Source organism: Pistacia vera, unplaced genomic scaffold (assembly GCF_008641045.1).
Source record: "Pistacia vera cultivar Batoury unplaced genomic scaffold, PisVer_v2 Contig288, whole genome shotgun sequence".
Taxonomy (NCBI): Eukaryota; Viridiplantae; Streptophyta; class Magnoliopsida; order Sapindales; family Anacardiaceae; genus Pistacia; species Pistacia vera.
In genome coordinates, this window is record NW_022196099.1 from 608,083 (window position 1) to 621,739 (window position 13,657).

Genomic DNA, 13,657 nt, shown 5'->3' on the forward strand with positions numbered 1-13,657 from the left:
AACACAACACCACTAATCTCATCTGCCACGGCCAGACATAAATGATGCATGGAAAATATCTGTATTGGGACCATCAGGCTTTCTCTGCTTCAAGTTCCATTCTCTTCTGCTCTGCTTTTAAGCTTTCGTTTCTTCATCTGCAAATGCAAAACCTCCTAATAGAATATGTAGATATAGAAATTCTCAGTGCTAATATCAAATTTGTGTATCAAACAGAACAAAAAGGAAATTGCAAAACAAGATTAAATGATACAAAAATTACTTGATTAGTACAATATTTAGCGAAAAGAAACAGCAATTCTTCTTGTTGTTGGCATTAGCAGTTAAAAAGAGAAAACAAACAAAAAGAGAAAACTGAATTGGGCCAAAAATGCAGCCCATAATTCATAATTGGGCCAAAAAAAATGCAGCCCAATATTAATCCTAATTAACCGGTTAACCAAACCAAATTTTCGGTTCGGTTCATAACTGGTTTTTATTTTCTTAAACCGAAAACCGGTTTGGTTCAAGTTTCCGATTAACTGGATTTTTCCACCCCTAGTGAATAGCGGGGCTTAGTCGCTTCATATCAAGGGCAACAGATCGCTGCTTGCCATTCTTCAACATTCTTAGAGCCAATAAGAAGTTTGAGTGGATCCCAAGTGCGAACAAGCATTTCAGAGCATTAAAGAGCACCTCGAAAAACCACATCTTCTATCCAAGCCTCTCTCACAAGAAATTTTGCTCTTGTATTTGTCTGTCTCTCAGTACGCGGTCAGCGCAGCATTAGTTCAAGATGAGAGCAAGGTTCAATGGCCAGTGTATTACGCGAGCAAGCATTTGCTGGATGCCAAGATGCGGTATCCGAAAATGGAGCGATTAGCTTATGCCCTGCTGATCGCTTCCTGAAAGTTGTGACCTTACTTTCACGCCCATACAATCCATGTAATGACAAGTTACCCACTCAAGCAGGTCCTTCAGAAACCGGAGGCATCAGATAAATTGCTCAAATGGGTCATGGAACTAAGTCAGTTAGATCTGCAATATAGACCGAAAGCAACTATCAAAGGGCAAGTTGTTGTTGATTTCATTTCGGAATTCTCATATCATCTTATCGAGGAATCCGAGCAACAAGCCAGTGAAGTCAACTGGGAAACTATTTAGAATTTGTCAACCTGGGGCCTGTCGACGGATCATTGAACAAGAAAAGGGCCGGGGCAGGTCTTCTTCTCTTAAGTCTTAAGTCTTAAGGGAACTCGTATTCATGGCATCCTCCGGTTTGGGTTCAAAGCGACCAATAATGAGGCTGAGTATGAAGCTCTGCTCGCTAAGTTACGGTTGGCCAGAGAAATAGGGTCTACCGCGATCAACATCCACAGCGGCTCCATGCTGGTTGTCAACCAGATTTTGGGGGAATACCAGGCCAAGGAAGAAAATATGATCAGCTATCTGAAGAAAGCTAAGGTCACACTCGTGCCGTTCAAGTACTTCACGATCACATAGATTCCTAGAGAAAGCAATTCTGTGGCAGATGGCTTGGCGAAGATAGCCTCATCGCTAGACTCGGATGCATTAGAAAATATTCCTGTTCGGTTCATAGAGGCTCCCAGTGTCAGCTCGACTGAACAGGCCGTGAATACAGTAGAATCAGTTTCTTGGATGACCCCTATCATTCAGTATCTCCGAGATGGGATCTTGCCCAATGACCAGGTCGAAGCAAGGACCCTGTGAACAAGAGCTGCTCATTACACGCTAATAGGAGACCAGCTGTACAGGCGAGGGTTTAGCGCCCCCCTTCTCCAATGTGTAACCGATGAAGAAGCAGACTACTTCATGCGAGAGATACATGAAGGGATCTGCGGTAATCACACGGCTGCACGATCTCTCGCCAACAAAGTTGTTCGTCAATGATATTACTGGCCCCTGATCCAGGAAGACACCTACAACTTTGTCAAAAAGTGTGACAAATATCAGCGATTCATGAACATACCGCGAGCGCTTTCCCACCAGCTGATAACCATGACCAGCCCCTGGCCATTCTCCATATGAGGAATCGATCTCATTGGTCCCATGCCAGTTGGCAAATGGGGTGTCAAGTATGCAGTGGTCGCGGTAGACTACTTCACCAAGTGGGTCGAAGCAGAGTCATTGGTCGCAATCACCACCAAAAAGCTCAAGGACTTCGTCTTCAAAAACATTGTGTGCTGCTATGGGATTCCTCATACCCTCATATCTGATAATGGGAAGCAGTTCGATAATGAGGAATTCAAGCAGTTTTGCGACAAGTTGGGTATCTACAAAAAGTTTGCCTCAGTCGCAAGACAGCAAGCAAATGGTCAAGTTAAAGCTATCAACAAAACCATCAAGCACACCCTGAAGGCCAAGCTTAGAACAGCCAAGGGAAATTAGGCCAACGACCTTCCTGAAGTCCTGTGGGTATACAGGATGACTCCGAGAACCTCTACCTCTACCTCAGAAACCCCTTTTTTACTAGTATATGGCTGCGAAGCGATGATCCTTAAGGAGGTAGGAACCGATTCACTTTAGAGGGACCTGTTTAAAGAAGCTGATAATGAAGCGCTCATGTGCACTAGTCTGAATCTAGTTGAAGAACATCGCAGCAAGGCTCAGCTAAGAATAACAACCTATCAGCAACGCGCAAAAAGGTTCTTTGACTCTAAGGTCGGAAGAAGAGACTTCCAGGTCGACGACCTCGTTTTAAAGGAAGTCTTTCTCGGTACTAGAAAACCAAGTGCGAGAGTTTTGGGACCAAACTGGGAGGGCCCATACCGCATCGCCAAAGTGATAAGACCAAGGACTTATCATTTCAAAAGGTTGAATGGTTCCAAAGTACTGCGAGCTTGGAATGCTGAACATCTCCGACCGTATTATCAGTAATTCCGAACTCAATTGTTTCCTTGTAAAGATTTTACTTTTCTTAATCTTTGTAAATAGCAAGTGTACAATTCTGTTCTTTTGTAATCATTTTCCCATGTATACAATTCTGTTCGCATAAACTTGTACCAATGTATTGTAAATAGTTAGAATGCGATCTCATATGTAAGAATACGAAAATTGTAAGTACTCATGAAAGATTGTGAAAAGCGACATCTTTATTCATAATAAAAAAGGGAAAGTACATGGCTAGATAAGAAAAAGACTACAAAAGGAGATCATTGATCCTCGTCCCTAGGCTGGTCGCTGATCGCCTATTCGAGCGCGGGCTCCTCTGGAACGAACTGCAGATGCTCCTCTTCCAGGTCGGGTCCCCGAGCCGCTTCCTCAGCCTCGATCCGCGCTATGGAAGCAAGTTCGTTCCGATAGCCGTTAGGGAGGTTGGACATGTCCATCTTAGGGTTCTTCGGCCATAGGGCAAAGATGGACTAAATCGTCCATTCTGCAGCCCTACTCTCAATCTTCGCCTCCTACTGCTACATCTCCGCAGTTAGCGAAGTGACGCAACCTCGAATAAAGTGGAGCTCGACCTCAAGCGCTAATCGTTGCTTCTCAATAGTTTCCCAAAGATCACCCCTTTCCCTCTCTGCTCGTAAGGCCCACTCGGAGGTCGTTTGCAGCGCCTGCTATTTCTCACTAGCCTTCCTGGTAAGTCTGGCCACAGTCTTCTGGAGCTCCTTTACCTCCTCGCTACGCTTCTCCAGCTCGAACTTCTGAAAGTCCACCACGCGAAGCACAGTATCCCTTTCGGACAAATGCTGCTCTGCCTGAACGATGGATGAGTCTCTATCTGCTCGCACGGCCTCTAGTTCCTGCTTGAGCCACGCATTCTCTATTCTCATATCGACCAGTCCCTCAGCAGCCCCCAGCTAAACCTTCTGCAAGGACAGATGCATGGAGAGCAGGCCTGCATAACGAAGAGAACAAAGTTAGTCCTTTATATTACAAAAACAATTGTCCTCGCCGAGGGCAGCTCGTTTACCTTGCTCAAGTGCTGGAAGGACGTGGTCATCAGGTCCATAGTGCCGAAGGCTACGAACTGCTCAAAAGCCTCCGCAAGCCCGCATTCCAGCAAAGCAAAGACTACCAGCTGCAGATGTCCGATAGCTGACCCATTAACTCTAGCACATGGATGTCTGTGCCTATAGCAAGTAGAGTTTCGTCTACCGGCTCCTTTCCCGACCTCTTCCTGGGTACTACGGTCGCTTGTTGTCTTGCCTACGGACCCTCGGGAGTGATGGAGATGTGGGTCGTGCCCTTAAGTGGCCCTCCCAAGCGGACAGCTTGATAAGGTTGCGACCTCTCTGGCTGAACGCCCAAACCCTCTAGTTCGGACTTCGATTCCTCGGTCCAAATTTACCTCCTTTTCTTAGGCCTTTGGGCCGTGGTTTTCTACTTCGGGCAAATAGGAAAAGGCTGGGGAGCTCCGGTAGGTCAGGTTGAATCAGCTGCCAACATCCCCCCGACAGGAGGACAAGTGGGAGCCACTCCAGTTGGTCTAGTGGCAACCCTTCGAGGAAAGGCAAATTATCGTGGTCGCGGTGATTTGGGCACCTTGGGAGGCATGGTTGCTGCGCGTGAGCATCGTTAGTAAACAATTCGTTGCATCTGAAATCAAAAAGGCTAAGGTCAACAAGCTTACTCGGTGTGGTCTCTAAGGTCGCTTCTGAGTTGAAGAAACCGTACTTTCGTAAATTTGTAGTTGTCACGAGCAATCTTGTGTCGCGACTCTCTTTCGACAGAAAGCTGAAGGTAGCAATCCTGTCCGGATCCTCGAGGAACTCTAACCTGGTCGTTTTGTTAATTGCGAAGAAACAAAGAGTTCGTTAGCAAAGAACGAAAGAAAGCTCACGAACTCAAAAGAAATAAGGACCTACTTGGATCCTGAAAATGGCAAATGCCATCATGACGAAAGAAAAAGAATTTCGTCTCGTACGCCCCTACATTGCTCAGGTAACTATGTATTCCCGCTTCAATGGTGGTTCGCCTAGAAACGTAGTAGGAGTCCTTGTCCTTACTCTTTTTCAGGATGTATGAGCAACCGAGCTCTAGCACGGTTAGCTCGCCTAGTCCATTTTCATGATACGTGATGTACATGGCCACGGCTATCATGTACGCGTTCCATGTGAGCTGCAAAGGTGCGACCCCAAAATGGTTGAGGACCGACCTGACAAAGGGGTGGAAAGGGATCAACCCCCCACCCTTGAGAATGTCATTGTAGATCACGGCCAACCCTTGTTGCGTATTCTGAACTGTGTGTGTCCTGTCTCAGAAGACCTCCACACTGATAGCGTATTGGTCTACCACCCTTTGAAGCTCTTCGTCTGTAAGTATCGACAGGATCTCTCGAGGGGAACCCGCAGGAGCATCCTGCATAGGCGAGCTGGTCCCTTCCTCGGCTCTGGTCGTTGAGGGGTCCATTCTACTGCGGTCTGCAAAAGCAACATGCAGGGAATCACTCAGTCTTCGTACACAATTTCGTACGATATCGTGGAGGAAATAGAAAATACTTCCTCCATTAAACCCTAGAAAAACCCTAACAGAATACTTTTAGAGCCACTATCAATGGCTCAATCCCAAAGAGAATGTTTCATCTCCGATCAACTTTCGACAGACTGTCATTGCACGGCAACTATTGGAAACAAGAAAAAATAGTAAAGGTGGCAGAAGGATCATCCTTACCTCTTGAAAGGAGAAGATTAGTCCTCCTGCTCCGAATATCAAGCATGCACCAATCTGATAAATAAAGAATCAAAACTCACAGAAATCTCTTGCTCTCTCTTGCTCTCTCTCTCTCTCTGAAAAGATGAATACTGTAATTGCCTGAAGTGAACTTGGGATTTTATAGTGAAGGAAATGGTGTTTTGGTTTCCCCAAGTCAAACGACGTTTGGGCAAAAAATGCATCTCACCGTTGATCGCGATCACGTGTCATAGATCAGCAGAGAAGAGTGATCGTCACGCTTCGAGAAACCAAATCGTCGTTCTCTTCTATTGAAACACTCAAGCAATGACACGTTTTCCCTCTTCCACATTAAATGCACTCACATCCGCATTTAATGCTCTGACAAGGAATGTCATTTCAGCATGGCTCGCATTTAATGCGTATGGCTGGCACTTATTGTGCACAGGACACGTCTGTCAGAGCAAAAGATATTTCATTAAATGCATCAGCTATGAAAGTACAACGGATAACATCTGAAGAGGTCGTTACATACAACACTCTTCGGCTCATGTCTCATCGCGAAGTGAAGCGACCCCTCGATCTTGTCTCATATCTCATCACGAAGCAACGTGGCTCTTCGACTTGGATGTATATTGGTCGCGAGGCCATACGATCTCTTGCCTTACGCAAAAAAATTCGCAAAGTACAATCAGATCGTGAGCCTCGAGCGAAGATCAAAGTCATCGTCGTGGCACTGGATATGGTCTAATACAAGTCGCTGAGCCTTAAAGTAAAGGCCATTGCAGGTCGCCTGCATGAAAATGTTTCTTCGGCCTTTCTGCATTCAGGTTGGTCAACCGATGTTCAAACGCATCAAATCAAGGCATGACGTGTAGTTTCCAAGGTTCGATTCTCAAATCTTAAAAATTAGGGGACTTCTATTATGCTTGGAAAAGTAGGGCTGACGCAAAACCCTGTCAGCGCAAGTGGTCAGAGCTTAGGTAAGTCCAGGTGTCGTTTAGGTGCAGCCACGTCTCACGCTGACGCAAGAGGCGTGCTCCTGCTAGAGCAGTAGGTGCACGTCAGGTTGGTGAAAGGCTAAAGGTGATCCATATATCCAACCCCTGCAAGAATCGAGTAAATCACTCGGGCAAGTGAATAACGGGGCGCAAGGAATGATTTGGACAGAAAATCTGACCTACTTCCTGATTTAGTAATCATTACCTCAATTCATCCCACTATAAATAGAGGGCTCCTCTCCAGTTTGTGGGATTAGCTAATTTATCTCTGTAATAGCATACTTATTTTCTCTTTATAATCACTTGTAAGTCAGCTCGCTGAACGCGACCTGACCTCAGTATATTAATACAATATTAGTGGACGTAAGAGTCGCTTGTTTAAGCATCCGAACCACTTTAAACATCGTTCTCCATCATTTATCCATTCTTATACCCCCATTCGCATGTGTTCTCTGAGTCAGCTCAACATTTCATACGTGCAATTAGCTAGTGTCAAAATCACGCATCAACACTCATAATTGTGAATCAACCTCAATCATAGCCAAGATTAGTTAAGATCCTAGAATAGTTGTATGTAAGCTATATATATTTACTAAACGAAATATACCGAAAAAATAATTCCAAAATACCTATGTTTGACAGGAGTCAGTGGTGTACCAAGAGAAGTTGATGAAAGTAGGGATTATGAACTTGTTTTAGTAGGGAAAGGTAGGTTCCCACCAAATATGGAGGCAAAACTTGTCGACAATGAGGTCGAGAACGTGGAGCTAGGACCGATTGGAAAAATTTTGGCTTCATCAGACTATTGCATTTTATCATCGGTACGCATGATCCAACAACAACAAAAGGCTGACGGAAATCAAACTAATGTCTCCAAAATGATTTCGGACAAGACCATTCATGCAAGGATAATCCTATGAGTGAGTTTTAGAGTTGAGTATGATTGCGGGGAACCAAGAAGTTCATTTCTTGGAGCATAGCAATTATGGTTTGAAAACCCAATTCGACCTGGCCGGTTGAACCAGTTCCACCGCAATCTGGCTTTTGAGCCAGGCCAGGCAAGCATAAAAAACGGAGAGATAGTTTCACCCAGGGTTGGACCGATGATACTGTAGAATCGGGTCAAACATTAAACCCTCCCTTTTATTTGCTAAAACCGATTTTTCAACCGGTTTTTCCCTATTTTTCTTTCCATCGACGTCGAGCCCAGAGTTTGATTGAGGATGGATTAAAGATCATTGGGTGAAGAAGACCATTTTTTTGCTAAAATTTGTATTAAATTATTAATTACTATGTGATTTCCTTATGAATTTTGTTATTTTGAACCATAAATCAGTTGTAACAGTGATTATATTGATGTTTGATGATGCTTTGTTAAAGAATTTCTTTCAGGAAATTTTAATCTGGATCTTGGATTTTTTTTTTTTTTTTTTTTGTTAATGTCATCATGCTGATATCAGCATAATAACATCACGATTGACCCGACCAGTTTGAATTGGTTCGACCAGCCGACCAAGGACCCAACCAAATTTCCAAGTTTTGCCCCAAGTCTTTTTTTTTTTTTTTTTTTGTTAATGTCATCATGCTGATATCAGCATAATAACATCACGATTGACCCGACCAGTTTGAATTGGTTCGACCAGCCGACCAAGGACCCAACCAAATTTCCAAGTTTTGCCCCAAGTCAGTTTTTAAAACATTGGTAGCAATATCCTCTATTTTGTTAATAAATGTATCAAGCATCCAACGCCAAATGGAAATTTGACAAATCTTTTGGAATTAAGGTTTTTATGGTACAAGGATCTTTAATGATGCTCGGAATCATTATGAAACGAGCATGGCCATTTCTGGGATTGAAGTCACCAGAACTGACACAGTGGACATACACTAAACTCCACTGGCAATCAGTCCGGAAATTAGTCTCAACTCCATAAGTACATCATTAATCGCTAAAAATGTAATTTTACAAGCAACATAATACAATGATCGGATCAAAAATCTGACCCAAAAGAATGAGATTATTGTGGGAAAATCAATGTTAAGCACGGAACAAACATGAATGAAAAATAATTCACTAGCCATTACAGATCCAAAACAACTTTGAATTTTCAAAGTCACAAATAATGTTACACTCACAAACAGCGGTCCTCTTTTGATATGGGGCAATCAAACCCACGATCATAGTTGTACATATATGAACTACTTCCAAAACAGAACTTCATGTAAATTCTGAAACAAGAGAATAGAGAAAAGAAAAGAGTAGCTATAAAAATATACTAAACTTACCAAAAGCATCCCCACATCCATTTTAGATCCATTTTGTTACTGAAAACATTCAGCTGTACCTGGAAGAAATTGTCATAAACACCATCTTTCACATCATCCTAGCTCGCCTGCCAGCAATTTTCATAACTAATTACCAATTCTGCATAAAGGGCTTTGCCAAAATGATTTGACCTGGCAGACCAATCATAAAATTTATTAACACTATGTCAGACAGATGATCATGATAAGGCCAATATGCAAAACAGGCATCTCAGGATCATTTAAAAGAAACAAAAAACAAATCACACTAACCCTAGAGAAAGCCTCCTCCTGTCCATGTACCATCTGATTTCCCATTGTGACCCACAGCTTTCTTATCAGATGCACTTTGATAGAAATTATCATATCCATCATCTTTTGCATCATCCCAGCCAGCCCAACCATCATTGTTATTCTTAGCCACATCTTCCTTCTTGCTGTCTTTTTGGTCCCAATCATCCCAAGAACTTGAGCTATAAGAATTCTGGTGCCCACCAGATGAGGACTGCCCTCCTCCAGCAGGAGAATTCCATCCTTTGTTATCCCTGTTAAACTCCTGATAAAATCCATTTTTGTCACTTTCATTTCGTTGCCAGTTATCATTATTCCAATTCATGCCATCTTTAGTGTACTCCTCAACCTTCTGCGAAGCCATTGCCATGACCCCCTTCATAATTCCCCATGTCCTCTGTCCAATCTCGGTTGTCTTTGCAGTGACAACAGTGACAGTTTCATTGACTTTGTGATCATAGCCACCGTCCTTCACCTACAACAAATATTTTAATTCGAACACCTTATCTGATTTCAAGTGAAGCAATTCTTACAAAAAACTAGCACACAGATAGCACGTTTAAATGATAGCTATAGCTACAACAGTACAAATATGCTGTTAATGAAGTGCAGAAAATTAAGCAACATAGACAGGAAAGATTATGTCCAATAATGCAATCAATTGTAGGTCTTCTAGGTATTAATTCTCAAGAGAATAAAGTGAAGTTTTAGGCAAAAAAAAATTAGTGTACTGTTGCATGTTGGCCCTCGAACTACCTGGGTTCTTCTAAAGTGACCTGTTGGAATTCTAGTACGGTAGTAAGAAGGTTTTCAGAGGATGGTTGGGTGGAGAACTTCTTGTATGCAAAATGTTTCTATGTCTCTATAGATAGTTCAGTACACATTTTGTATCTATTGAAAATAAAGTGGTTGATTCTCTATATTATATGGTTTCAGATTGGAATTTTAAATTTTACAGAAATTTTCATATTTGGTAGACAGATGAATTATCTTGAATTCTTGAAAATGTTTCTCTAAATAGATTGAAAGATTTTAAGAATGTGGAAGCTTGAGTCTTTGGTGGATTTTCCAGTAAATCTTTCTTCAATTAGCTTATTGATGATCTTTCTTATCATCAATTCCTTCCAGCCTCCATGATTTGAAAAGCTAAGCTCTACAGGGAAGGACTAACACTTGTTTCTATTAAGTTCTATGTTTCCTATCAAAAAAAAAAAAAAAAAAAAAAGGAAAGAAACTAAAAGTACAAATAACCATAAAGATATAAGGTCTACCGCATGTGAGGGAAGCTTTCACAAACTAATAAAAAAATTATTTAAGACAGAACAACTAGAAACTTAAATAATTCCTAAAAGATGAAGGTTGTAAACTATTAACAGCAATTGCATAAGTCATATCTTAAAAAAGCATGACTGTATCGTTCACAAAAATATAACAGCCCCAAAAGTGAATTTCTACCACAGATATACTCCTTTGCAGCTGGTGTATCATAAAAGCTGAAATTTTAAGTTCACAATAACTCTGAAAGTTCCCTACATGAACAGAAGAGAAAGAGCGCTCAAAAATTCACACCGCCATTTCATAGTCATAGTAAGATTGAAATCCCCTTCCCTTTTCATTAATGTCTATTATGTGCTCAAATGACCCCTATAATGAATACTGATGACACTCCAACACTAAGATATACAATATAATGGAGGCTACAGCTAATGTCTGACTTTAATTACACAAGACAAAAGTTCTAAAACACACATAGATCTAGATCATAGGGAATAAACTACGCACAGAAAACCAAAGTTTATCACAAGTAAAATCTATCAAATCTGAACTTGAGACAATGAGGGAGAAATGGAAAGTTGTGCTGCCATGTAAGCCACACACCACTAGATACAAATTTGTACAATGAGCTACCATGGTGTGAGAAAACTAAGCTTCAGTTACAATAATGACAGCTTATTTTCTCAATACAACCGGGGTTCTCCCTGGCCCCAGCCAACGGTCAACTGGCTTTTTTTTTCAATAATGTAATTTAAAACCATAGATTCTATGCAAATAAACCAAAATCAAAATTCCAACTTTCTAAAGACTATTTTACGGGAGAGTACCAGAAGGTTGTCAGCTTATATTGAAATCATCACTAGGCTGTCAACAAAAATTATTCAGAAAGGCAGTAATATTGTCAGATCATTATATCTGCACTACGCAAACAGCATAATAATATTATAAAAATTCCTCCTACAATAAGAATATTAATAACTACAGAGTTCAACAACCTGTCATTGCATTAGGGCACCAAAAGATATACAATGCAAAGTTCATCAACCTATTTATTTGCCCATGTGCATGATATAACAAGAAATGCACATCATAATTTTCGACACAACAATCAAAACAAAGACAATACCAAAGAGATAATATCACAGGTTTCAGGAAATCAGGAATAGCTACACCAAATTTTTTAACATTCAAAATCAATATCCAAATTACCTTCGAACTAAGCTCCTTCGTTCCTGCCTGAACAACATTAGCAGCCGACTGGGCAGCAGAGGCTGCGACCAAAGATAACCTACCAAACCCCTGTCAATCCCAAATACAAACACAAAGAAACAACCAATCAATTTAAGTCAAACCAAAAATAAAACTACGTGATAAATATCACTAATCCCAATCAAATCACCTGAGAAAAAGTAGAGAGAACATCCCCCTGTGAATTGTTATTCCTCTGTGGAGGCGCCGGGCTGGATCCGAACCCGACATACTTCCCTCCTTGCGAAGGCGGAATCCCCTCGGGTCGGGACTCATTCTCGGCCAATTTTCGCGAGAAAAAGCCTTCCTTGTTAGCTGCAGACGCCTCCAACTGCGCACGTGTGTAAATATCTTGAGTTGATTTGGACCTCACGGGCACGCCACCCGTTCCTCCATTTCCACCTCTAAAATCCGAAACGGATTGGTTTCTCCTCATATCAGTCGAAGATTTAAAATCATCGTTGTCCCAATTATCCCACCCTCCATTATTGCCAAAACTACCATTACTACCACCACCACCGGCGCTTTGCGCCAGCGGAGGTTTCTTACTTCCACCTTTGAGGGTCTCCTTGACCACGGGTGGGTCCCGCCATGAGCGCCCCTCAGCTAGAGCTTGAATTTTGTCACGATAAATGCTAGCCGCATTGGTATTGTACTTAGTTACAATATCGGTTTCTTTAGGGATCCCGTACTGTGCGAGAAACGCGTTGAGCCGTTCGTTGCCTCCAGATTCCATCTTCTTGATCTGGATCTCGGACCACGAGTCCATAGTAACGGATCGGACGAAGGAGATGTGGACACCTAAGCCACGGTGCTTGCCGGAGCACTCTAAGCACATGAACACGCCGTACGAAACCGACGCCCATTGCGGATTCTTTTGGGAGCAATCCACGCAGATCTTGTTGCCTGGCTGCGATTGAAGGTCTCGCAATCGTCTCGATGCCGCCATTTTAGGGTCCGATCCGATCGATCTGAATCGGATTATGCGAAAATCGGATTGACGGAAAACTTACAACGTCAGAGATCGGGAAAAGAAATTAAAAGAAGAAAACAAATAAAAATACAAAAAATAAAATAAAAGGAAAAGGAAAAAACGGAAAAAAGAGAGGGAAAATTAGGGGATTTTTTGTTTTATTTTTGCAGAGAAGAATGTGGGGATGAATAATGAATTTATAAAATGGGGACACCGACACCGTTTCGTAACAAATATAGTCTAGACTCTAGAGGTGGAAATTCGATGAATGCTGAGTGCTGAATGGTGGTGGCTCTGGTGGGTGGTGTGGTGTAGTTAAAAAGGCAAAAACGGTGTCGGTATGGGCTGTTGTTTTCCCTTCCCATTTTGACAATTGACAATATTAGATTGCTAATGGTGTGGCACGTGCCAAACAACATCCCGAACCAATTTCGTTTTATGCTTGGTAATTTCTGAGTCAATTGTCCACGTAAATGAGGTTTTTTTATTTTTTGTGTGAAATTGATTAAAAATAGTTATCTAATTTAACTTCCTCAGATGATCGCTTTTAACTAATATTATTTGATTTTGAAATCAAAAATATATTTTCACAACGGATTTGTATGTTAACAAATTCATCTAATTAATAAATTGATGTAATTTACCAAAAAAAAAAAAAATTAACTAAATTTATAATTTATTTTTAAATAATCAAAAACATGACTTACCATATACTGATTAAGTGAAGTAAATAAAAATATTGAAAACTCTTATATGGTAATTATCTTAGTATCTTCTGTCCATAAGGGAGGGGATCCAGCCCCTTTTAGGCCTCAGATTTTAAAATAAAATTACTAATATATTAACCCACAAAAAATTATTATAGTATTAATATATATATCTAGATTCACTTTCAGATTTTTTAAAAATGAAAATTAAAATACATATACCTAGGTCCACAAAAAACTTA

General features: G+C 41.4%; 1 protein-coding gene across 2 annotated transcripts; it reads right to left on the reverse strand.

The window, feature by feature from the left end:
• Window positions 1-8,669: 8,669 nt before the first annotated feature.
• LOC116134424 (probable ADP-ribosylation factor GTPase-activating protein AGD6) lies at window positions 8,670-13,018 on the reverse strand. Of its 2 annotated transcripts, none has more exons than XM_031420098.1 (4): window positions 11,887-13,018; window positions 11,697-11,786; window positions 9,195-9,687; window positions 8,670-9,010 (listed from the first exon to the last, which is right to left on the reverse strand). In XM_031420098.1, the coding sequence occupies exons 1-3, from the start codon at window positions 12,682-12,684 to the stop codon at window positions 9,196-9,198; spliced, it is 1,380 nt and encodes a 459-aa protein (XP_031275958.1). In that variant the 5' UTR covers window positions 12,685-13,018; the 3' UTR covers window positions 8,670-9,010; window position 9,195. The 2 variants fall into 2 exon arrangements, with proteins under 2 accessions (XP_031275958.1, XP_031275957.1); XM_031420097.1 differs by having other exon boundaries at window positions 8,670-9,074; window positions 11,887-13,017.
• Window positions 13,019-13,657: the final 639 nt, after the last annotated feature.

Coding starts and splice junctions, on each gene's coding strand:
- LOC116134424 (XM_031420098.1), bottom strand. CDS start 12,684: ATGGCGGCATCGAGACGATTGCGAGACCTTCAATCGCAGCCAGGCAAC. Junction 11,787..11,886: donor TTCTCTCTACTTTTTCTCAG/GTGATTTGATTG, acceptor TGGGATTGACAG/GGGTTTGGTAGGTTATCTTT. Junction 9,688..11,696: donor CGAAGGAGCTTAGTTCGAAG/GTAATTTGGATA, acceptor TATTTGTTGTAG/GTGAAGGACGGTGGCTATGA.